General features: G+C 46.6%; 1 protein-coding gene across 2 annotated transcripts in view; it reads right to left on the bottom strand.

Moving 5' to 3' along the window:
* Positions 1 to 509: 509 nt before the first annotated feature.
* CORO2A (coronin 2A) overlaps positions 510 to 22166 on the bottom strand; it is a 56635-nt gene continuing 34978 nt past the window's right edge. The window contains exons 3-12 of one of the 2 annotated variants that reach the window (XM_030470253.1): positions 21864 to 21980; positions 17124 to 17273; positions 16399 to 16578; positions 15595 to 15711; positions 14659 to 14763; positions 14375 to 14471; positions 5285 to 5397; positions 4186 to 4276; positions 3622 to 3893; positions 510 to 2557 (exon numbers count right to left, since the gene is read on the bottom strand). In XM_030470253.1, the coding sequence (XP_030326113.1) occupies positions 2426 to 2557; positions 3622 to 3893; positions 4186 to 4276; positions 5285 to 5397; positions 14375 to 14471; positions 14659 to 14763; positions 15595 to 15711; positions 16399 to 16578; positions 17124 to 17273; positions 21864 to 21980 (1374 nt within the window). In that variant the 3' untranslated portion in view covers positions 510 to 2425. The remainder of the gene's footprint in view (positions 2558 to 3621; positions 3894 to 4185; positions 4277 to 5284; positions 5398 to 14374; positions 14472 to 14658; positions 14764 to 15594; positions 15712 to 16398; positions 16579 to 17123; positions 17274 to 21863; positions 21981 to 22166) is intronic. The other variant, XM_030470254.1, reaches the window with a different exon arrangement.

Raw genomic sequence — 22166 nt, 5'->3', positions numbered from 1 at the left:
AACAGTCCTCAAGAGGATTTAAAAATCCCCCAGGAAAACTACTTTAACTTGGAAATAATTTAAATAATTTATTCTGTATGAAAAATAAGCAAAAAAAAAAAAAAAGGAAAAAAAAAACAATGCAGCAATAAAACATATGGTGAAAAGGATGTGTTGTATCCCCTGGAGTGCTGAGGCTGTGTCAATTGCTCTCCTTTCTGACAATGATAGCTTGAAAACTAGAGTATCATATCCCTGGGGCTACCCTCTGTGAAAATGGCTTTGAAGTTTGAAGCTGTCAGGCCTGTTTGACATGGCTCTTCTCTTTGGTGAGAAAGCCTGACTACTTCTGGTGTAGGATTCATGTATTTGGATTAAAGCTCTGTAACTTGGGTTGAGCTGCTTCTGCATGTAACTGCATACTGCAGTGTTCCCAGGGCACAGGGAAGTCCATTCTAGAGGACCTGAAATGAGCTGAAGTTTGTTTCAACAACTTTGTTATTAATATATCTTTTTTTTTTCTCCTCTTCTTACAAAAAGAGTAGTGTTAATTGACTGATGCTAAAGGACTCCTCTGGAAGCACATGAACAACTACCCCCTTTCTGTAATGCTGCAGAAAGAAACAACAGTATTTGTGACTTTTTAGCACCCACATCTGTTGTTGCTATTGAGAAATGAAGAATATTTTTTGAAAGCAGGTGACATGTTTGCAGCAGGGAAAAAGGGATGCTGAAGTCTTTGTGTGATTCTCTTGAAAGTATTTAGTGCCCATGAGCTACCTGCTGGCTATTGCTTTCAGGGATAACCAGAGGGGCATCTCACATGAGCACAGGCAGTGCACAGCGTTTAGTCCCCTTGCTAAGGAGTCCTGTGGAAATTTCTGACTACATATATACTTAAATTTTTTTAGACTTTGAGAAAACATTAGACTTCAGGCAACTAGAAGGGGATAGCATTCATTCCTGCATGTGTCACAACAAAGGTGCACGGATACAGGTTAAAAAAGTGGTAGCTTGCTCTGCTTGGGTTTAAGACATCTCCATAAGCTCTGCATTTGGGACATTCCCGCTCCGGTGCTGCTGCTACACTCAGATCCCTAGGCAACAGACAGTGCACTCTCTTGCCCCACACTGCAGGAACAAACAGGAAGAGACCCCAGGCACCGATGAGGCAGGCAGGTCTGTGCTCTGCATGGGTGCTCTGCACTGCAGGCAGGCTGCATAAAATCTGGTCACAAGTGCCAGCCCTGAAACAAAGGATGGCATGCATCCTGCAGCTGCTCTTGCTCCCTGTGCTGAAGGGCACAGATGTGTGTGTGGCTGCAGGGCCTGGGGAGACACGCAGCCCTGGAGGCTGGGCAACACAGCTGGGAAGAGCTGTAGGTAGCTGTGGGCATTGGACAAGGCGCTGGCAGCTGGGAGCTACGAAAGCAGAAGCTGCAGATACAAGGACAAGCAATACTCCAGCAACAGGGGAGGGCTGTTTGTGACCACCACAGTCCTATGCTCCTCCTGTGGCTGACAGCACACTTGCTCAAAGATCTGCAGTGTGTTGGGGATCCAAGTCCTACCTCTTCCTTTTAACCCCTCTTGGCAAACACCCCGCTGCCAACACCACAGCTTTAAAGGTTGTTCTCATTTGCCTGATGACCACTGCAGCACCACGGGTCCCCAGCTGACTGCTGCTGGTGTTTGGCAGAAGGAGGAACAGAAGGCCATTGACTCAAAGGACCCAGAGACCTCCACTGCACCTGCAGCTTCTGTGGTGAGAACCAGCCCACACCACCACCTTTTTAACAGTAGAACCTTCAAACATCAACTCTCCTTTATCTATCACAAAAGTGCCAGCACGTGGCACCCCCAGTGCAGCCTCCCGCTCAGAGCGGGACTATCCCCAACTCAGGGCAGCTGCGGCTTTGCCTAGCCACCCAGTTCCAGGGCAAAGCTGTGAGGCAAGAGCGGTGCATTAGGATTCACTTGGGAGCTAGAGGTGCTTCTGAAGCTCAGTTGCAGAGTGGTCTCCCAGGGTAGGAGGACTGCAGCCACAGGAGCCACACTGCTGAGTCCAGGAATGGGAAAAGAAGCTGGTAGCTGCCTTCAGTGTCCCACCTTGATGTCATGTGGAGGGACAGCAAAACAGGCTGGTTGTTCCTAGAGCTTAAGTCCAGGACCAGAAGAGCAAGATTTTCCAAAAGTCTCTCACTAGATTAATGCATGAGCTTCTGACATGAGTGACCGGGCGAGCAAGGGGAGCCTGAAGAAGCACAGCAAGTCCATCAGTAACTATCTGGTGATGATTAGGGAAATGTAACCACCACAAGCCAGGGAAGTCCATGCTGCCTGAAGCATCATTTTTTCCCCCAGCAAAAATGCTAGGAGTCATCATCCACAGAAACAGGAGTCTGCTGCAGTTGTCAGGGGTGCCAAGAGCTGGAGGCTAGCACCCTCAGTAACTATCTGTGTCCACAGAGAAGTTTCCGCTCTCCAGCTTCATCTGTTTAATTTGGACATCTCTCTGGTTTACCAGCTCACGTAGTCTACGGATTTCTTCCTGTTGTCTGTAAAACATCTGCAAAAGCTGTAAGAAAAGTCACATTTTACTTCCTTTACATTAAGGAAACACAGACTTAACCTGTCAAATGCCACCAGTCCTGTCAAATCACTTCTGAGAGAAACCATCTAAGGAGGAAGACTTCAACCAACAGACAACATCAGCAGTGCTCCTGCTGTTTACTAGCCTCGCCTATAAATGCATGTGTTTCTCAGCACCATTTAGTGATGCTACATCAGATTAATTGAATGGAAAAGACCAGAAAAAGTAACTTTCATACCACTGATAACTCCAAGAGAGCCTAGACACAGAGAGTATTTGGAGTCTAAATTCGTGGATCTGCCATATCTCCTACTCTGACCTTGGGCATGTCCTTTTTCTACTGGTCTGTTCCTACTGATCATGCATCACTGCACAAGCTTTGGTTACTATACACAGAGGGGTTTGGCTGTCACTGAAGTCAGATCACGGAGCTGCCAGGACCTTTTCTGGAGCCATTCCCAGGAGCAGGTAGTGACCAGCACCCAGCCTCAGTGGCACTGCACTGACAAGTTGTTCCCCAGCAGTAAGCTTCCAAGGCAGGAGCAGAGCCAGACCCTTTCCCATGTCAGGGTCTACAATACAGCTAGGTGCTTAAGAATATATGGATGCACCCTGGGCCAAGGGAGCAGGATACACCCACTCATTCCACAGATATGCCTGATGCCTCACTGGGTTCTCTGAATGCAGCTCTTATAGAAGGTTTACATTGCATATACCCCCTTCTCTTCTCCAGCACCTGGAGGTCACAAGCACTTCCATGTCCCCAGCTGATACCAGACAGGTCAGTGCACAAATATGCCTAAGAAGTGGGAATACTGATTGCTCCTGCCTTTCCAGACACCCAAAGCTGGGGAGCTGCTGGGCCACATTTCTGCTTCAGCTCTGCAGCCAGCACATGCAGAGCTTCTGCTCCCACAAAGAACTTGCACTGGCCCAGGTATGTAAAATAAACCCTCCCCAGATTCTGCCACCTTGCAAATGGCATCCTTTTGCCAGCTGAGCCTGGGCTTCCACTCACAGTCCCAACCCTTCATCCCAGATATTCACACCTCATTTTCTGTTTTGGGTGGTGGACACTCAAATATGTCAAAGCTACTGGAGAGGCACATTTGCTCATTTTTTGGCAATTTCTCCTCCACTTTGAGAAGTTTTCTTCTGTATTCAATCTCACTTGGCTCCTGCACATCCTCCAGCGGCATCTTTCCTCCCCAACCCTGGTGCTGGCTCAGGTCAGCAGTCGTCACAAGTGGCTGTGGCTCAGGAAACTCTGGTAAGGAATTCACAACTCCAGAGCCTGGTCTCAAGGATACCAAGAGAGGTGCTAGGGGAGGAGGCAGGTGACAGGTTAGCACTTACAAACCACACTCAGAAATCAGCTGTAAGCAATTCACTCAAACAACCCACAGAGATAAATATAGAGAGTGGAGCAGCTTCCAGAGTTCACAGTGGTGAAGATTTTAGCCACCAAATTATTTTAGCTATCAGCCATATCTGTTATGTCTCTCCTTTTCCTCCCCTTCCTCTTTCCTTGACAGTTAACATGCCAGGGAGCCAGTAGCAGTTTACCAAAGCCCTGGGGAGTTGAAGGGCTGGGGAGTTCTGCAGGTGCTGACCTTTGTTAACTCCATTCAGCCACTCTTGTGCTGTCAGTGCCGGCTGGGCTGCTGTGGTCAAGGGGTAGATGTCTTCCTGGTATGACTCCGACTGCAAGCAAACAAAAGTCTAGAGTCACCATGTCAGTGAGGCTTTGGCTTAGAGGGACTATACTGGATTGTGGTGGAGAAAGAAGTTTGTTCCACCTCAGCATAGGATGTGTCATGAGCACTTGCCGCGTTGGACATAAAACTTCTCATCTGCCCTGAGCCTCTCTCCTTCTCACCCCAACTCAGAATTGAAGCTGAAGGCCTATTTTAATTCCTGCCAATAAGGTCTTTACACATGCAGGCAACAGACTGGGGGAGGCTGGTGACACACTCTAACCCAACTCTCACGAACTCAGCATTCCTGAGGATGAAGAAGCGGATATGGGGATGTACAAAAGACACAAATTATCAGCTGATCACCAGCTGACAGAAACTGGCCAAGGAGATAACATTGGTGGAATGTGCCTGATTGGTCATTGCAATGAGCATTAGCTCTGCTGCTTCTCTGAATTCAAGGCACTCATACCTTTCCATGTTTCTGGAAGTACAGGGCACATGCTGACACTTCTGATGTACATTTTCAATGTACCTTAGCACACACAGTCATATGGGAGCTACCTTGGCTACCTACAGATACATAACCTGGGTCTTGCTCTAGTCACAACAGCTCTGAGACTTACTTCTCCTCACTGCAATGGGTCATATCTTACATGCTGCAACATGCTGCAGAACAACTGCACCCACTGGGTAGAGACTTGGGAACCCATTGTTCCCTTTTTCCTGGGGAGATTCTTCTTTCTTCCACAGGGAGATTTTCATTTAACTCAACAACACCCCTAACTCTTCTCTCTTTTGTCATTATGTCAAACACAAAGACCTAACTCCTGAGTTACCCAGCCAGGGTTTGTTGGCATGGCTGCCCCACAAACTGACCAGCTTTGTCCCTCAGTCCAGGAGAAAGTCTTTGTTATACCTACTTTACTGCTCCTGAGAGTCACAGAGAAGGGGTACTGCCCTCTTTTTCACTGGTGTTTGTCCCAGACATGAACATGACCTGAGGTTAACTTACCCGTCGAGGCACAATCATTGAGATGGGCTCAATCAGGCTTTTAGTTGGTATTAGTTTGTAGAAACGGAAGATTTCACAAGCTGACACTTCAAGGCCTCTCTTTGGCATCATTCCTGGTAGGACAGCATGAAACAAACAGGATATAAATCTCCCTAGGAAAGTTAATGTCATCCACATTGGAATAGGGTCACCAAACAACAAAAGGATCAGCTACACAGCAGTGAGGTTTGAAGTTTGCACTCAAAACTGGCTCAGTGGCACAAGTGACAAGACTAAATAATTTTGGTTTCTGTCAACCATGAAGTTACACATAGGGTCTGTGTTTTTCATATGAAGCCTCTTGTTCCTTCTTCATTCTCATGAGCTGCAAATTGAGTGAACAGGACTGAGCAGAACTGGCAGGTGATGCCACGGGATTTGACTATCAGGATCAACAGAAAGGGATTTCAGGACACCTGAACACAGAAGAGCTACATGGGTCAGGCTGAAAGCCCTTCCAGACCAGTAGCCTTCCCCCACCACTGTCCCAAAGCAGAATGGAGTAGGAGCAGGGTGTGAACATCTACTCTGTCAGAAAGCACCATTTGTCTTTCAGGGACTGGCTAAGCCACTCAAAGTCTCAAAGTACCTGGTAACCTCAGTGGATTTCTCTCCCATAAGCTTATAAAGTCCAAACCCTACAAAGACATATCCATGTCAATTCCCTTAACAAAAGGGATTGTCTCTCCTTTAGACCTTGCTCCACTGCGTCCTATAGAAGGTTTGTTTTCTACTAATACCAAATGACTTCATTAAACAGTAAATTCTACATGAAGGACCAGTGATCCATACAACATGCATTCACCTAGATGTGAATCTAAATTCCACTCCTCTGCATCTACATTGTATTCTGTTTTGGCAATACTAGGAGATAAGATTTAGTGAAATGACCTTAGCAGTATGTTTCATCAGCATACTGCTGATGAACAGATCAGGTTAGGGAAGCAGATTTTATTCACTCAGGCCCTTTAAAAACACTTGTGCACTTCCTTTTCAGTGAACAATTTTTAAGAAGACTATGACAACCAAAAATCAGGATGCTATATACCGGAAGGATTATAAAAGCTGAGTAACAGACAGATATTCCAGTTAAGTTTTAAATAATTTATTTATTTCCAGTAACAGTTTTTGTTTTGAAGGAGACCTTCACGAACAAAATCCAGTGCTGCTAAATATCTGTAACAATGTCCTGGAGGAATAAGAGTGTCTGCAAGTAGTGAGGAGGGATGGCAAATGGTCCTAAAAACATATCAGTCTATAGAGGAATACAGCTTACTAGGCTAGACTGGAGAAGGTTCAAGAAAAGAATATCAATAGGGTCTGAGAGCTGAAAGCCAAATTATGTAGCTTGAATGAGCTAAACAATGGGTAGTATGTGGACAGGTTAATAAGCAAGGGTCCCCAATGGAAGAGAGGTGACCTAATCACAGCAAGTCTGTCTCTAAGTAGGAAATGCCAGCAAAGGAGAAGGTAGGCAAGCAGTAAGAGTGAAGGCATTAAGATGTGGAGCACTCACTACCAGAGAAGCTCCAGAGTGGAAACAACATCAACAGAGTTCAATACCAGAAATCTTGGAGCAGATTCACAATGGGCAAGGAGCATTCTCCACCTTTAAATCCAGACTATCCTCCCTTCTACCTTGACTAGTGTCCTGGGTTCAGCTATAGCAGTCACTTTTCTCCTCCTTAGTAGCTGGTGCAGTGCCGTGTTTTTTAACTTTCAGCCTGGGAACAACGCTGATAACACCGATGTTTTTAGATGTTGCTAAGTAATGTTTATTCCAACCAAGGACTTTCTCAGTCTCACGCTTTGCCAGGGAGGAGGGGAAGCCGGGAGGAAGCAGAGACAGGACACCTGGCCCAAACTAGCCAAAGGGGTATTCCATACCACAGCACGTCATGCCCAGTATATAAACCGGGGGGAGTTACCCAGAAGGCCAGATCACTGCTCGGGTCGGGCTGGGTATCGGTCAGCGGGTGGTGAGCAATTGTATCCTCTCCCCTTGTTATTTCACTAATCATTATTATCATTGGTGGTAGCAGTAGTGGTTTTGTATTATACCTTAGTTGCGGGATTGCTCTTATCTCAACCCGTGGGAGTTAAATTCTTTCGATTCTCCTCCCCATCCCTCCGGGAGCGGGGGGGAGGAAGAAGGCGGGGAGTGAGCGAGCGGCTGTGTGGTTCCGAGTTACCGGCTGGGCTCAAACCACAACAGTTTCTTTGTGGTGACCAACATGGGGCACGAAGGGTTGAGATAACGACAGATCTGACCAGAGTGTGTCTAATCCTATTTGTGATAAGCATTCATTGTTACTACTCGTCACAATGGTGATTATTTGGCTCTCAGACTTGTTGCGCTTGATCTCAATGTTTCAGCATGTTGTACCTTACTTACAGCCACTATTTGCTGTTTTAGTGTTTATCGGCTGGGGGGCCTGGGCTAAGGTTCTTGTTTCACTGTACTTCATGGTAATGACTTGTAATACAATAGACTCATTGATCATGAAACTGGTCTGGTTTGTGCTTCCAGCGTGGCCATCACCTCTATACTTTAGGAGGTATATAATGAAATATTTTAGCAATTGCATATCTTTTTTTTCCTCCCCAGGGGGGCAACCTACAAAGGAGGCATTCCCTTACATCCCCCGTTCCCCTACCAGCTTATTTGCAACAGCAGTTGAGAGTTCTGAAGGTTTTGAATGGCCTTTGAATACCCTTGAAACCTGCCTGTTGATTGTGCTGGGGATCAGCATGTTGGCACACATACGGAGTGTGTTTTACCCACGGCCATCCCATCCTAGGAACATTCTATTTCGTTTAATCTCGAAAGTTAAGCAGTATCGGGTTCAAATCTGGTCTAGGGTTAGACGACGATATAGGAGGACCACCAAGAGATTTCCCCTGAGGCTGGACAGTCATGAGTGGCAGGGTGTGTGGGATAGTATGGGCAAGTATCTAGGCCAGTGGGCCCCTCCAGTGCTTTGGAACTTCACCACTGAACAAGTGCAACATCCAAAAAAACTAGTAAAACACTTAAACGAGGTGTGCTGTCGTCCTGGCTGTACCAGAGAGGGACAAATCATGGCAACGTGCTGGGGCTTGGCCTATGCCTGCAGAACCCTGCTCAACACTATCCAGCACTTTCAAAGGGGAAAAAATGTCTCTGGATCTGATGGCAAAGCAACAGACAACGCAGCTATGCCAACTACAAGCACAGCAGCTACTCAAAACCTGACCACAACAGACAACACAGCTACTCCAAGTACAGCAGCTACATCAACCCCAGTGACAAGTATAACAGCTACTCAAACCCTGACCACAACAGACAACACAGCTACTCCAAGCACCGCAGCTACACCAACCGCAGTGACAAGCACAGTAGCTACTCAAACCGCGACAGCAACAGACATTGCAGCCACTCCAACCACAGTGACAAACACTGCAGCTAAACCAAATGGCCAGTTTGTGACAATGTCTGTTGCCCCTGTAAGCAAAAGCAAACGAGAGGCACAAAGAGCAACCCGTGAAGCAAAGAAAGATGAAGACCCAATGCCATTACTACATGGAATAGGATGTGAACAAGAGTTACTACTACATGGATCAGAGGAAGAGGAAGAAGAAGGTGAGTTCTCGACCCCGGACCTCAACCGAGCTGCGGAATATGCGAAAAGATTTCACCCATCTTCCAGGGGAGCACATTGTCACCTGGTTGCTCCGATGCTGGGACAATGGGGCCGACGGTCACGAACTAGAAGGTAGGGAAGCCAAGCAGCTGGGATCACTTGCTAAGGAAGGAGGAATTGACAAAGCGATTGCAAGAGAGAAGCGAGCCCTCAGTCTTTGGAGGCGGCTCCTGGCAGCTGTGAAGGAAAGGTTTCCCTACAAAGACGGTATTACGAGTCGCTCAACCAACTGGACCACGATAGAGAAAGGCATCCAGTCCCTGAGGGAATCAGCCATTCTAGAGATGATCTATCGTAGGCCGGATGCCAGGAACACATCCGTAGATCCAGATGAAGTCGAATGTCCACAACCCATGTGGCGGAAACTTACACAGAGTGCACCATCATCATATGCCCACACATTGGCATCAATGACCTGGAATGACGGAGTATCACCAACAGTGGATTACCTGATTCATCAACTCTGAGAGTTCGAAGACAATCTCACCCCTTCCATCATTTCAGCTGTGGAAAAACTGTCCCAGGAGTTCAAACAATTGAGAGATGATTTATCCAATCTATCCAGCTCCCCACGTGTACCAACCCATGTCTCAGCTATTAACAGAAGACGCCCTACTGCTTGAGAAAGAAAATATAGGAGGTACACGCCACGGGCCACCCTATGGTGATCCTGCAGGCTCACGGAGAAGACATGAGAAAGTGGGATGGAAAACCTACCTCAGTTCTGGAGCAACGGGTGCGTGAACTGAAGAGGAGAACAATGGTCGAGGATGACCCTCCCAGGAAAGCTGCTGCTCCAGTCTCTGGTGAGCAGTTTCCCAGATGGAGTGGAAGAGCTGATTTTACTCCAGCTCCTGGGATAAGGAATACTAATCCCTTTCTACAAGACAGAAGTGGAGAATTTTATGATCACTATTAGAGGGGCCCTGCCTCCAGCCAGGTGGAGGAGAGGGATAATCGGGTTTACTGGACTGTGTGGGTCAGATGGCCTGGCACATCAGTCCCACAGAAGTATAAGGCTCTAGTAGATACCGCTGCACAGTGTACCCTGATGCCATCAAGGTATCAAGGGGTGAAACCCATTTATATTTCTGGAGTGACAGGAGGATCCCAAGCGTTAACTATGCTGGAAGCTGAAATCAGCCTGACTGGGAGGAAGTGGCAAAAGCACCCCATTGTGACTGGTCCAGGGGCTCCATGCATCCTTGGCATAGACTATCTCAGGAGAGGGTACTTCAAAGACCCAAAAGGGTATAGATGGGCTTTTGGTATCGCTGCCTTGGAGACAGAGGAAATTAAGCAGCTGTCCACCTTGCCCGGTCTCTCAGAGGATCCTTCTGTTGTGGGGTTGCTGAAGGTTGAAGAACAACAAGTGCCAATTGCGACCACAACAGTGCACCGGCGGCAATATCGCACCAACCGAGACTCCTTGATTCCCATCCATAAGCTGATCCGTAGACTGGAGAGCCAAGGAGTTATCAGCAGGACCCGCTCATCCTTTAATAGCCCCATATGGCCAGTGCCAAAGTCTAATGGAGAGTGGAGATTAACAGTAGACTATCGTGGCCTGAACGAAGTCACACCACGATTTGAGTACTGCCGTACCGGACATGCTAGAACTTCAATATGAACTGAAGTCAAAGGCAGCCAAGTCGTATGCCACAATTGATATTGCCAATGCATTTTTCTTAATCCCTGTGGCAGCAGAATGCAGGCCACAGTTTGCTTTCACTTGGAGGGGCGTCCAGTACACTTGGAACTGACTGCCCCAGGGGTGGAAACACAGCCCTACCATCTGCCATGGATTGATCCAGACTGCACTGGAACAGGGGCAATCTCCAGAACACCTGCAATACATTGACGACATCATCGTGTGGAGTGATACAGCAGAAGAAGTTTTTGAGAAAGGGAGGAAGATAATCCAAATCCTGCTGAAGGCCGGTTTTGCCATAAAACAGAATAAGGTCAAGGGACCTGCACAGGAGATTCAATTTTTGGGAATAAAATGGCAAGATGGACGTCACCAGATCCCCACAGATGTGATCAACAAGATAACAGCAATGTCTCCACCAACTAACAAGAAAGAAACACAAGCTTTCTTAGGTGTTGTGGGGTTCTGGAGAATGCACATCCCAAATTACAGTTCGATTGTAAGCCCTCTCTATCACGTGACCCGGAAGAAGAATGATTTCAAATGGGGCCCTGAGCAACAACAAGCCTTTGAACAAATTAAACGAGAAATAGTTCATGCAGTAGCCCTCGGACCAGTCCAGGCCGGGCCAGATGTGAAAAATGTGCTCTATACCACAGCTGGGGAGAATGGTCCTACCTGGAGCCTCTGGCAGAAAGCTCCAGGGGAGACTCGAGGTCAACCCCTTGGCTTTTGGAGTCAGGGATATAAAGGATCCGAGACCAGCTATACTCCCACTGAAAAAGAGATACTGGCAGCCTATGAAGGGGTTCGAGCTGCCTCAGAAGTGATCGGAACTGAAGCGCAGCTCCTCCTGGCACCCCGGTTGCCTGTGCTGGGCTGGATGTTCAAAGGCAGGGTCTCCTCTACACATCATGCAACTGATGCTACATGGAGGAAGTGGGCCGCACTAATTACACAACGAGCTCGAATAGGAAATCCCAGTCGTCCAGGAATTCTAGAAGTCATCATGGACTGGCCAGAGGGCAAAGATTTTGGGATGTCACCAGAAGAGGAGGTGACGCGTGCTGAAGAGGCCCCACCATATAATGAACTGCCAGAGAGTGAAAAGCAATATGCCTTGTTTACTGATGGGTCCTGCCGTATTGTGGGAAAGCATCGGAGATGGAAGGCAGCTGTGTGGAGTCCCCTGCGACAAGTTGCGGAAACTGCTGAAGGAGAGGGTGAATCGAGTCAGTTTGCAGAGGCGAAAGCCATCCAGCTGGCCTTGGACATTGCATTGGAATGAGAAAAATGGCCGGTACTTTATACTGACTCATGGATGGTGGCAAATGCCCTGTGGGGGTGGTTGCAGCAATGGAAGCAGAGCAACTGGCAACGCAGAAGTAAACCCATCTGGGCTGCTGCATTGTGGCAAGATATCGCTGCTCAGGTGCAGAACCTGGTGGTGAAGGTACGCCATGTAGATGCTCATGTTCCCAAGAGTTGGGCCACTGAGGAACACCAGAATAACCAGCAAGTGGATAAAGCTGCTAAGATTGAAGTGGCTCAGATGGACTTATATTGGCAACATAAGGGTGAATTATTTTTAGCCCGGTGGGCCCATGACACCTCAGGCCATCAAGGCAGAGATGCAACATATAGATGGGCTCGTGATCGAGGGGTGGACTTAACAATGGACACTACTGCCCAGGTTATTCACGAATGTGAAACATGTGCTGCAATTAAGCAAGCCAAATGGTTAAAGCCTCTCTGGTATGGAGGACGATGGCTGAAGTACAAGTATGGGGAGGCCTGGCAGATTGACTATATCACACTCCCACCAACCCACCAAGGCAAGCGCTATGTGCTTACCATGGTGGAAGCAACCACCGGATGGCTGGAAACATACGCTGTGTCCCACGCCACTGCCCGGAACACTATCCTGGGCCTTGAGAAACAAGTCTTGTGGCGACACGGCACCCCAGAGAGAATTGAGTCAGACAATGGGACTCATTTCCAGAACAACCTCATAGACACTTGGGCCAAAGAGCATGGCATTGAGTGGGTATATCACATCCCCTACCATGCACCAGCCTCTGGGAAAATCGAACGGTACAATGGGCTGTTAAAAACTACACTGAGAGCAATGGGTGGTGGGACTTTCAAACACTGGGATACACATTTACCAAAAGCCACCTGGTTCGTCAACACTAGGGGATCTGCCAAAAGGGCTGGCCCAGCCCAATCAGAACTTTTACGTACTGTAGAGGGGGATAAAGTTCCTGTGGTGCACATAAAGAATTTGTTGGGGAAGACAGTCTGGGTTATTCCTGCTTCAGGTAAAGGCAAACCCACTCGTGGGGTTGCTTTTGCTCAGGGACCTGGATATACTTGGTGGGTAATGCGGGAAGATGGGGAAGTCCGATGTGTACCTCAAGGGGATTCAATCTTGGGGAAAACAGCCAATGAACTCAATTGTATGCTGTTGCCTGCTCTATAACACTTTTATAGCCTACCAGCTAGATATCTTCAGGTCGCCAGCAACTGACCCTGACTTCCCTCCAATCATCACCTCAACAAAGAATGAATTTTGGGGAAACCAGACCAGCTCAGCAGTGGCCAGACGAGTTTGGCGGTATCATCAGCAGGCAACAACCCAACACTACACACCGTCCTTCCTGCCCTGAAAGACTATTACAAGAGATGGAGCCTGACATCATGGACTGGATGAATTCAGCAACTTTATAGGTATTGGTCCATGGACTAGGGAATGATATCTTTCTCTGTGTGTGGGTGTGGGTGTATATATATGTGTATATATGGGACAGGGGCGATGGTGTGTTGAGAGATGTGGGATCTGAGCATGACATTAATGGTATGGAATAAGGGGTGGATAATGTCCTGGGTTCAGCTATAGCAGTCATTTTTCTCCTTCTTAGTAGCGGGTGCAGTGCTGTGTTTTTTAACTTTCAGCCTGGGAACAACGCTGATAACACTGATGTTTTTAGATGTTGCTAAGTAATGTTTACTCCGACCAAGGACTTTCTCAGTCTCACGCTTTGCCAGGGAGGAGGGGAAGCCGGGAGGAAACAGAGACAGGACACCTGACTCAAACTAGCCAAAGGGGTATTCCATACCACAGCACGTCATGCCCAGTATATAAACCGGGGGGAGTTACCCGGAAGGCCCAGATCAGTGCTCGGGTTGGGCTGGGTATCGGTCGGCGGGTGGTGAGCAATTGTATCCTCTCCCCTTGTTATTTCACTAATCATTATTATCATTGGTGGTAGCAGTAGTGGTTTTGTATTATACCTTAGTTGCGGGACTGCTCTTATCTCAACCCATGGGAGTTACACTCTTTCGATTCTCCTCCCCATCCCTCCGGGAGCGTGGGGAGGAAGAAGGCGGGGGGGAGTGAGCGAGTGGCTGCGTGGTTCCGAGTTACCGGCTGGGCTCAAACCATGACACTAGACGCAGCAGTGACTGGTAAAGTTGCCTGGCCCATGCTCTGCTGGTCAGAAGGGACCCCTCCAACCTGTGCCCCTGTAATACCACCTGTGATATAAAGGTAAGATGGGGCAAGCTGACTGCTGTACATCTGTAAACCTGAGTAGAGACTCAAATCTGGCTGACTCTCTTTTCTAAATGATATTTTGGATAGTCCTGGACTCTGGCAGCCTTTAAAACAAAAAAGGCACTATCCTCTTGCAACATTCAACATACGCTGTCACTCACCCATTCCCTTCTGTGGTAAATGAGAACGATATTCCATCAGGTAGTACAGATATGGTTTCTCAGGGCTTATCTCATAGTACCGTATATTTCCATCACCCTAAAGGCAAAGAAAATTAACATAATCCAAGCTCTGTTGTTTAGTAAGAGGGTCTGAGAAGATTGCCTGGCCCCAGAACCCAGGCAGAGTCAAGAATGAACCAAGTGTTAAACCCCAGATTCCTACGTGGGAAGGTTAGAGCTCTGCAGTGTGCCTCCCCAGCATTTGCTGAATGGAAAGCGCTTACCTTTCCCACCACGTAAAGCATGTGTGTGTCTGAGTCATAGAAGGGAAACAGGATTCCTGAGGAGCCATCCAGATCTTCCTCCAGTAAAGGCACAGAAAGGTCATCCTGGGCAGGACACAAGAAAAACAGAGAGCTTCAAACACTGGCCAGTCACCTCGAGTCAGGGACATCTCACCTGAACCCACCTGATAGTGGCACATAAGCACAGCTCTATAATGACTCTAGGTCATGGCCAGCTGCCCTGAGCAGAGGGCCATGCACAGACTTCTTCAAAGCTCTGTGGGTGGGAAGTGGGTGCTCTGTCCCAGGCTCTCGATTGAGTGCAGCACCTCAGGACATCAGTTCCATGACACTGATACAAAGGGTGACACTAACAAAGGAAAAGCATCTCACTTGTATAAGAGAGGGCTAGAGGACAGCAGGGTTTCGTAGGGCTAGGAGGCACCATGATAGGAGATCATGTCTTGGAAGTGACCAGTAAGCTCTATATGTCAAAAATCATCAGAAATCAAAAACACCCCACATTTTTTTTTTTCCTCCATTGAGTACTTCACCTGAGGAGGCTATGTCTAGAGCTCATTTCTGTTTCCAGTACCAGTATCAGTTTGCCAGTAAGACCACTAAGAGCTGCTTTTAAGTCAGAGCTACAGTGACCACCCAAAGGTCCTTTGAATGATTTCTACTAATAGCAGGCACAGCATTTGCTTTGTTCTGGTGGATTTCTATGCTGAAAGTTTTGAGAGCTTCTTCAGAAACTCATACTCGATTAACAGTGTCATAGCAGTAAGGACTATCACCAACTAAGAATTTGACAGATCATTTCTGAATTGTTGTTATAAACAGATTCTTGGGTATTTGGCAGGTGGAAAAAGTTAATGTCACAGCAAAAGAGAGAAAAATGAAGCTGGTGTGGTTAAGATTGCTGGTCCAACTCACTTGATCCCATAATGCAATTTGCCTATTATTCCACCGAGATGTTCCGGTAGAGATCAGTTTCTTCATGTTTCCAAGGAACAAGACTTTATTGGCTTTGTGAGAGTTGTAGCTGGCTTCCTATAGGAAGAGAAAGGACACTGTGTGAGGAAGAGACAGCACCTGTTGCATAGCTACATTTCATGTTACATGAGACCTCTGATTCAGTAACATCTGAAAGATTTGCTCAGCCTGGCTAAACTACAGTGAGCAGGATTTCATGAGCATCTGAGAAAGGTGGCCTAAACTCTTCAGGGCCATCCCTAAAAGCCCAATCAATCTAACTATTGATTTACATATTTGAAAGAGGGCAACCTCTTAGCTGCCAGCAGGACCAAATCTGTGCAAATACCTAGGAATAAGTCAGCTTCTCCTTGCCAACAAATACAAAATCCAGGCAACAAGAACAACCCCGGCAATGGGACAAATGTACACTTGCACCCTCCTGTCCACCTGATCTCTACAAGCCCTGATCTCTACAAGTCCCCCCTGTGGCATCCCACAAAGGACTTCATGAGGGAGCTATGAAAACAGTGCCCTTCAAAAGGAGTTTCAGGGAGCAAGGAGCATAGTGGTAAGATGGGGAAGCTATGTGTTCCACAATGACAGCAAGTATTCCATGAAAACTAGAAGGCAATAGCACCATCTGGTGTGTTGGGCAATGGCAGGGACAGATGAGTCTTCTTTAATGGCAGTGAATCTACCCAGAAGAAGAAACACTCCAAGGGGTGAGATCAGCTGGACCACATACTTCTGAACCCAACCTACCTGTAGGACTGTTCCTGCACGAGGATCTATCAGACGTATCTTTCTGTCCCTGCAGGCTGTGGCAAGGAGACTGCCATCTGTGTTGAATGACATGGAAAGGACCACATCTCTGTGAGCATTGAGGATCTTCACTGGGTTTGAGATCACAGCCTTTGTGGTGTCAAGGTTCCAGACCATTATCTGGAGACATAAAAGAAAATCAGCCCTTTGCTGCATGACCAGCTGGGGACTTTGTGTACCCTATTCACCTCATCTCTGCATGCATAGGTCTTGCCATAAGTGGTTGTTCTCCAGCATTTAAAATATTCCCTGGTACTTACAGTAATATATCAGGATACACTGTTCAGAATGTCAAATATTCTAATTTCCTTTACAACCACACTTTATACATGAAAGTGGCCAGCATCAGTGCAAGTATTTGCACTAGCACAAGAATGAAGCCAAACAAAAAAACAAACAAAAGTGCATGGCATTGCATATTGTATCTAATCCAGTAAAGGAGAAGGGCAGAGTAGACTGAAGTTCGTCAGAAGACTGGAAAATTAGCAAGTCCTTCTGAATTGGTAGCAATGTCCTTTTGCCTTTGGGGTCACCATGGAATTTCCCTCTGAGAAAAGCTTCTGAACTCTTTACCATTAATTCACAACTCGAAATTAAAACAAATTTCAAAACACCGTGCCAAACAGGGTGCTCCAGGAGGAGAGCTGCACATAGAACAGACCCACCTTGTAGTCATACCCAGAGCTGAAGAGGATGTTATTAGCAGTGGGATGCCACTCAATGAGACCAACTCTTCGAACATGCCCAAGAAGTTCCTTCTTCGGACTGGTAATGGTTTTTGTTAGCAAGGGCTTGGGGATCTCCCAGATTTTCACCTGAATGGCACAAGATGGGTCTTTGTGAGATTCCCAAATAAGGAGCTGATTTGGAACTTACCAATAACTGTTATTTCCTTGGTATTATTATGCCCTTGTTAGTGAACAGGAATGCTCCTGGCTTTATTGAATGCTAGTCATTTAAACCAGTGTCTTTACTTTTCTGTGGGCCTGAGGAATCCTCTTTGCCCTCTATCTTGCCCTCTATCTTTAGCCAGCAAGTTCTACCAGTTTGTTTTAACTTGGTAATCTAACACTTACACCTGGCCAAGCTGTCAACACAATTACAAAAAGTTATTTCCAAGGGGAAAAGGTAAGTGACAGATCTTGCAGACCTTGTCTCATAACAAACTTTGAGTAAAAGCAAGCAAATCTGAAATAAACTTCCACAGAGAGTCACAGAAAATATTATAGCAGTGATCAATCCAAGCAGTCATCCCCTCAACACTACCTAGTAAGAGAACTGAGAACTCCCCTGGTCAGATGACAGCTATAGTACTGTTTGTCCCATAGAAACTGCACCAGTGATGAACACTTTGCAAATGCACAGCCATTTGTCAAAGTACACAGAGCCCACACAGGTGGACAAAGCACACAGAAGCCCACAGAGCAAGTGTCCCAAACAGAGACTGAGAAGCACTGCACTGAAGTTCATTCAACACTGGGAGTATGGTGTCTCATAATAACAGGTCTACCTGCCCTGGGTTCTTCTGCAGGGATGCTGCATGAAGACAAAAATCCTCTGTCCTCCTGGAGTGGCAGAAGAAATAGAAGAAACCTGCAAAAGGGGCTTGACCTATGCAGGTATAATGAAAGAGTCTTTCCCTCACTAACCCTAGAAGCACAAGTATTTAGGATGCTAACAGATGATTAACCCTTTGGCTCGATGAAAATTACTATGCTTGTCATATTTTTCCTAGACTTAGCCTGAAGCAAAAGGGTAATGCTCTTTGAGGTAGATAGGTCAATGAAATTAGCCACATCTGCCCAAGTCTCCCATTGTTTGGCCGACGAGGATCACACCTTTCTAAGGCAAAGAAGGAGAGGTACAAATCCTGGACCTAGAGGGAAAGGTCATGAGCATTCTTCTCAACTGAGGAATCAAGCTCATCAGAAATCTAAGGACTGTGGGGTCCAGTAGCCTCCAGACAAACTTCCCTAGTGGTAAGAGAAAGCATCACATTTTACAGCTTCAATAGCTATCACTAAAGCAATGGGGCTGAGAGAGTAAGAATGGGAAAAATAGATTGTGTTCATGTTGCAAACTGCCTAGAATGAACCATTCACTCCGCATGCTATTAAATGGTTTATGGGAAAAGCAGGGAAAAGCCCCTGGCTGGTATCTCAGGATGTATTAAGTGGCAGAAATTGCCTGTGCTTAGTGAGCAGAAGCGGGTCTTGGAGCCAGCTCTGCCAGGTCAAGCAGGAACAATTCACAAGCCATTTACTCTCCTGCATCTTGAAGAAAACCTGACAAAGCAAAGTAGAAGGCACAGAATTGCCCTTCTAACCACACGGGAGATCTTCAGCAAGCTGAATTCATACATTCCTGATGATCTGCCGAAAGGGAAAGAAGGGGTAAGAGGATAAGCCCTCTCCCCATACTGTTCGAACTTTCAGTCCCTGGCCACTTGCACTGGCCTCGGTCCTAAGCCTGCCTGAAGCAGCACTGGGAACTGTAAAGGGCAATGGGTGTTCACAGAGACTATCCATCCCCTCCCATGACCAAAATTACCACTCTACAATCTTCACCTACACACTGCAAAAGATAGCTGTGGTACCACCAAGACAAGCTCCACAAAGGCTGGCCAAGAAACCTCTGAGGAATGTGGGTAATGGGAAATTTCCACTATCTTCACAGAAGCTTGTGGCCATCCTCAAATGTTCCAGGGAGACCCAGTCCAGTAAGAACAATCAGATGCATCCTTGCACACACGCCAGAACAGTGGCTTATGCTAATGCTCAGAAATGGTGCAGAGCACCATACCTTTAACAGCAAAGCACAAGGAGGCTTGGGCTCTAATGTCCCGCCCAGTGGAAGTGGTTGACACCTCTGGGACCCCAAAAACTTCCTCAGACTTCTTTCAGGACAGAGAAAGTGTTGCTGTGGAGATGTTCCAACAGTATGTCCAATCTGAGCTCTCTAGTATAAACCAGCACAAGTAAGACAAATGTTGACGCCATATCTGTCAGTGATGGGTGAATCCAACAGCAGCTACTGAGATGAAAAGGGAATGGGAACAAATCTGAGGAGGGGCGGGATGAAAAGAATTTGTTCAGTTGGGCTGCCCTTCAACTTAATTGGAGAAAGCCACAGAGAAGATGGAGCCAGAGTCTTTGGATGTGCACAGGGAGAACACCAAAGGCAACGGACACAAATGGCAATATGGGCACTCCCTGTGGACCAGAAGAGCCCTGTTTTGCCTAGAAGGGTACTCAACCCCCAGAACAAGAAACCAATGAGGCCACAGGATCTGAAGCCTTGGAGATCTTGCCAACTCATCTGGACAAGGCTTGGAACAACCTGATTCAACTGACCTGCTTTTAGCAGGGCTTGGAGTAAGTGACCTCTACAAGTCTAGCTATTGGGTCCCAGGCAAGCCAGTCACACTAAGAAACACAGTCTGCTGTCCTCAGTACCTAGCGGGGAGAGAAGAGGTATCCCTATACTATGTCATTGTGTAGGGGACCCCAAAGGTCCTGGTGCCAGGATGATGATGGGAAGGTAGTACCAAAACAGAGAGTATATTCACGAACAGCCGAACTTCTTAGAACAGCTTTTGTTGATGAGACCAGTGACAAGCTTAGTATTTTCATTCTTTAGCCTAGGGAATGATCCAGTGCCAAGTTTCAGTAGGAAACTGGAAAAGAAAGCTGACAGGGAACAGCCTTTCTGCATAGACTCCAGAGTCCTGCTAGACAATAGGATAAATACGACCCAGCAGCATGCCCTGGCAGGGATGAAAGCTAGCAACACCCTGGCTTGATACAAAAAGGAAGACAGCCATTAGATCAAGGGAAGCAATTTTTTCCTTTACTTGGCAATCATTAAACAGCAGCTGGAATACTGCATCCAGTTTTGCACTATCCCAGTGCAATAAAGATGCTGATAAACTTAACTGAGTCCAATGGAGGCCACCAGGATGCTCAGGAGGCTGCAGCACTTGCCCTGTGAGGAGAAGCTGAGGAAGACAGGCTTGCTCAGCCTAGAGAAAACACAGCTTCACGGCAAACTGATAGAAGCCTTCAACACTTGCAAGACTAACAAGAAATTAGAACCAGGCTCTGTCTTGAAGTGCAGGGTGGCAGGACAGGATACAGCAATCACTAACTTCACTGGGAAGGTTCTGACTGCACATAAGGAAAAATATTTCTACATGGAAGCAGTGAAGAACAGGAACGGGTCGCCCAGAGAAGTGGTGAAATCTCCACCCTTGGGTGGTCTCCTGTGCTGAACAGACCTGCACAGGACACCACTGAAGCTCCTTTAGTATGAAAAGTTCTGTGATTTTGTAACTGCATCAGGAAGTTTTGAAGCTTGTGCTCATTCCTCATCTGAGGATCAAAAGAGAGGTCATGGTGGTTGCTTCCGGCCACAGGTCCTTTCTGAAACAGTATGAAAACTTAGCAGACAGGTTGGAAGATAAAATAAAACCCTCACAGGCAGCCCAGAAATTTAAAGCCTTCAAAAGAAAGAGAAGAACATCTGAAGAAGCAAAGGCAAGTCATTGCATGAAGGACAATTAAAGGAGCCTAGATTTCTAATTCAAGAGCAATTTTTGGCAGAGCTGAAATGGCAGAGGATGTGCACCAAGCCACGGTTGGAGGAAATGACAAGGAAAACCTTCCTGATGCTGTGTGGTAGAGGGTGATATACCCAGTGGGAGAAAACACATGGGAGGCCTCTGGAAAAAAGGACAGTAGTTAGTCAGATGGCTCTGTCACAGAAGTCAACATCACACTTTTGACAGGACATCAAAAACGACCTTTCATGGTCATTTAGATGTGAACTAAATTGTCCCTTACAAACATGAACTGAATCTTTCAGTTAGTAGCCTGCACCTACACTGAAGAAAATAAGCGACTGCATCTTAGTTATACTAATTCCAGGCAAAGCACTTATTGCAGAATGGTCTGATGCAGATTCCTCAGCTACTGCATAAATGATCCAGCATGACTTTACAGAGTAACTGAGTAGAGAAACAAACTCAAACTTGCTCTGCAGGGAATTAATCTGAAATAGCTGTTCCAGATTACATTGTGTTGAAGCTTTTGTTTGAAATCAAAGAGTTTCATAGTGATTAAAATTGAATAGTAATTCCATTTTAAATTCAGATTCTTGTTTTCTCATGCAAACACACACAAAAAGACAGAAGCCCCCATAAAACAGTACACACTAATTTTGGTGTATCATCTGGAAAGTCTGACCTCAAAAGAAAGAAAGGATCTACTCTTATCTGACTTTTTTTTTTTATAAGTATATACATGCTTTCATATCTCAACCATGAGCCTTTTGGTTTCTTTTCTATTTCTTTCCCCCAAAAGGATATTAGCCAGGTAATAACACCTTGTACAAGCTGGTAAACTTACTGTGGCATCTTCCGAACATGAAGCTATTATGAAGTCATTGAATGGGTTCCACTTGATGTCCAGAACATTCCCTCTGTGCCCCCATATTCTGGGATAATGTGGGTCAAGCTTGCCTGTCTGGAAAACAGAAATATCATCAAACCTAAGGTGAGCCATGTAATTACAGGACATTTTCAAAGAAGATCCAAGCCAGCTCCAGCAAGAAACCTCTTTCTCCTTGTTATGCTCCAAACGCCCTGAGTGGTCTCTGTCTATTGAGAATGGGTTTTGCTATCCTTGCTTGATGATACCACTGAAAACAAA

The sequence above is a fragment of the Strigops habroptila genome, chromosome Z (assembly GCF_004027225.2).
Source record: "Strigops habroptila isolate Jane chromosome Z, bStrHab1.2.pri, whole genome shotgun sequence".
Lineage (NCBI taxonomy): Eukaryota > Metazoa > Chordata > Aves > Psittaciformes > Psittacidae > Strigops > Strigops habroptila.
Note: the sequence above shows the minus strand (reverse complement) of the source record. Positions and strands in the feature narration are given on the sequence as shown.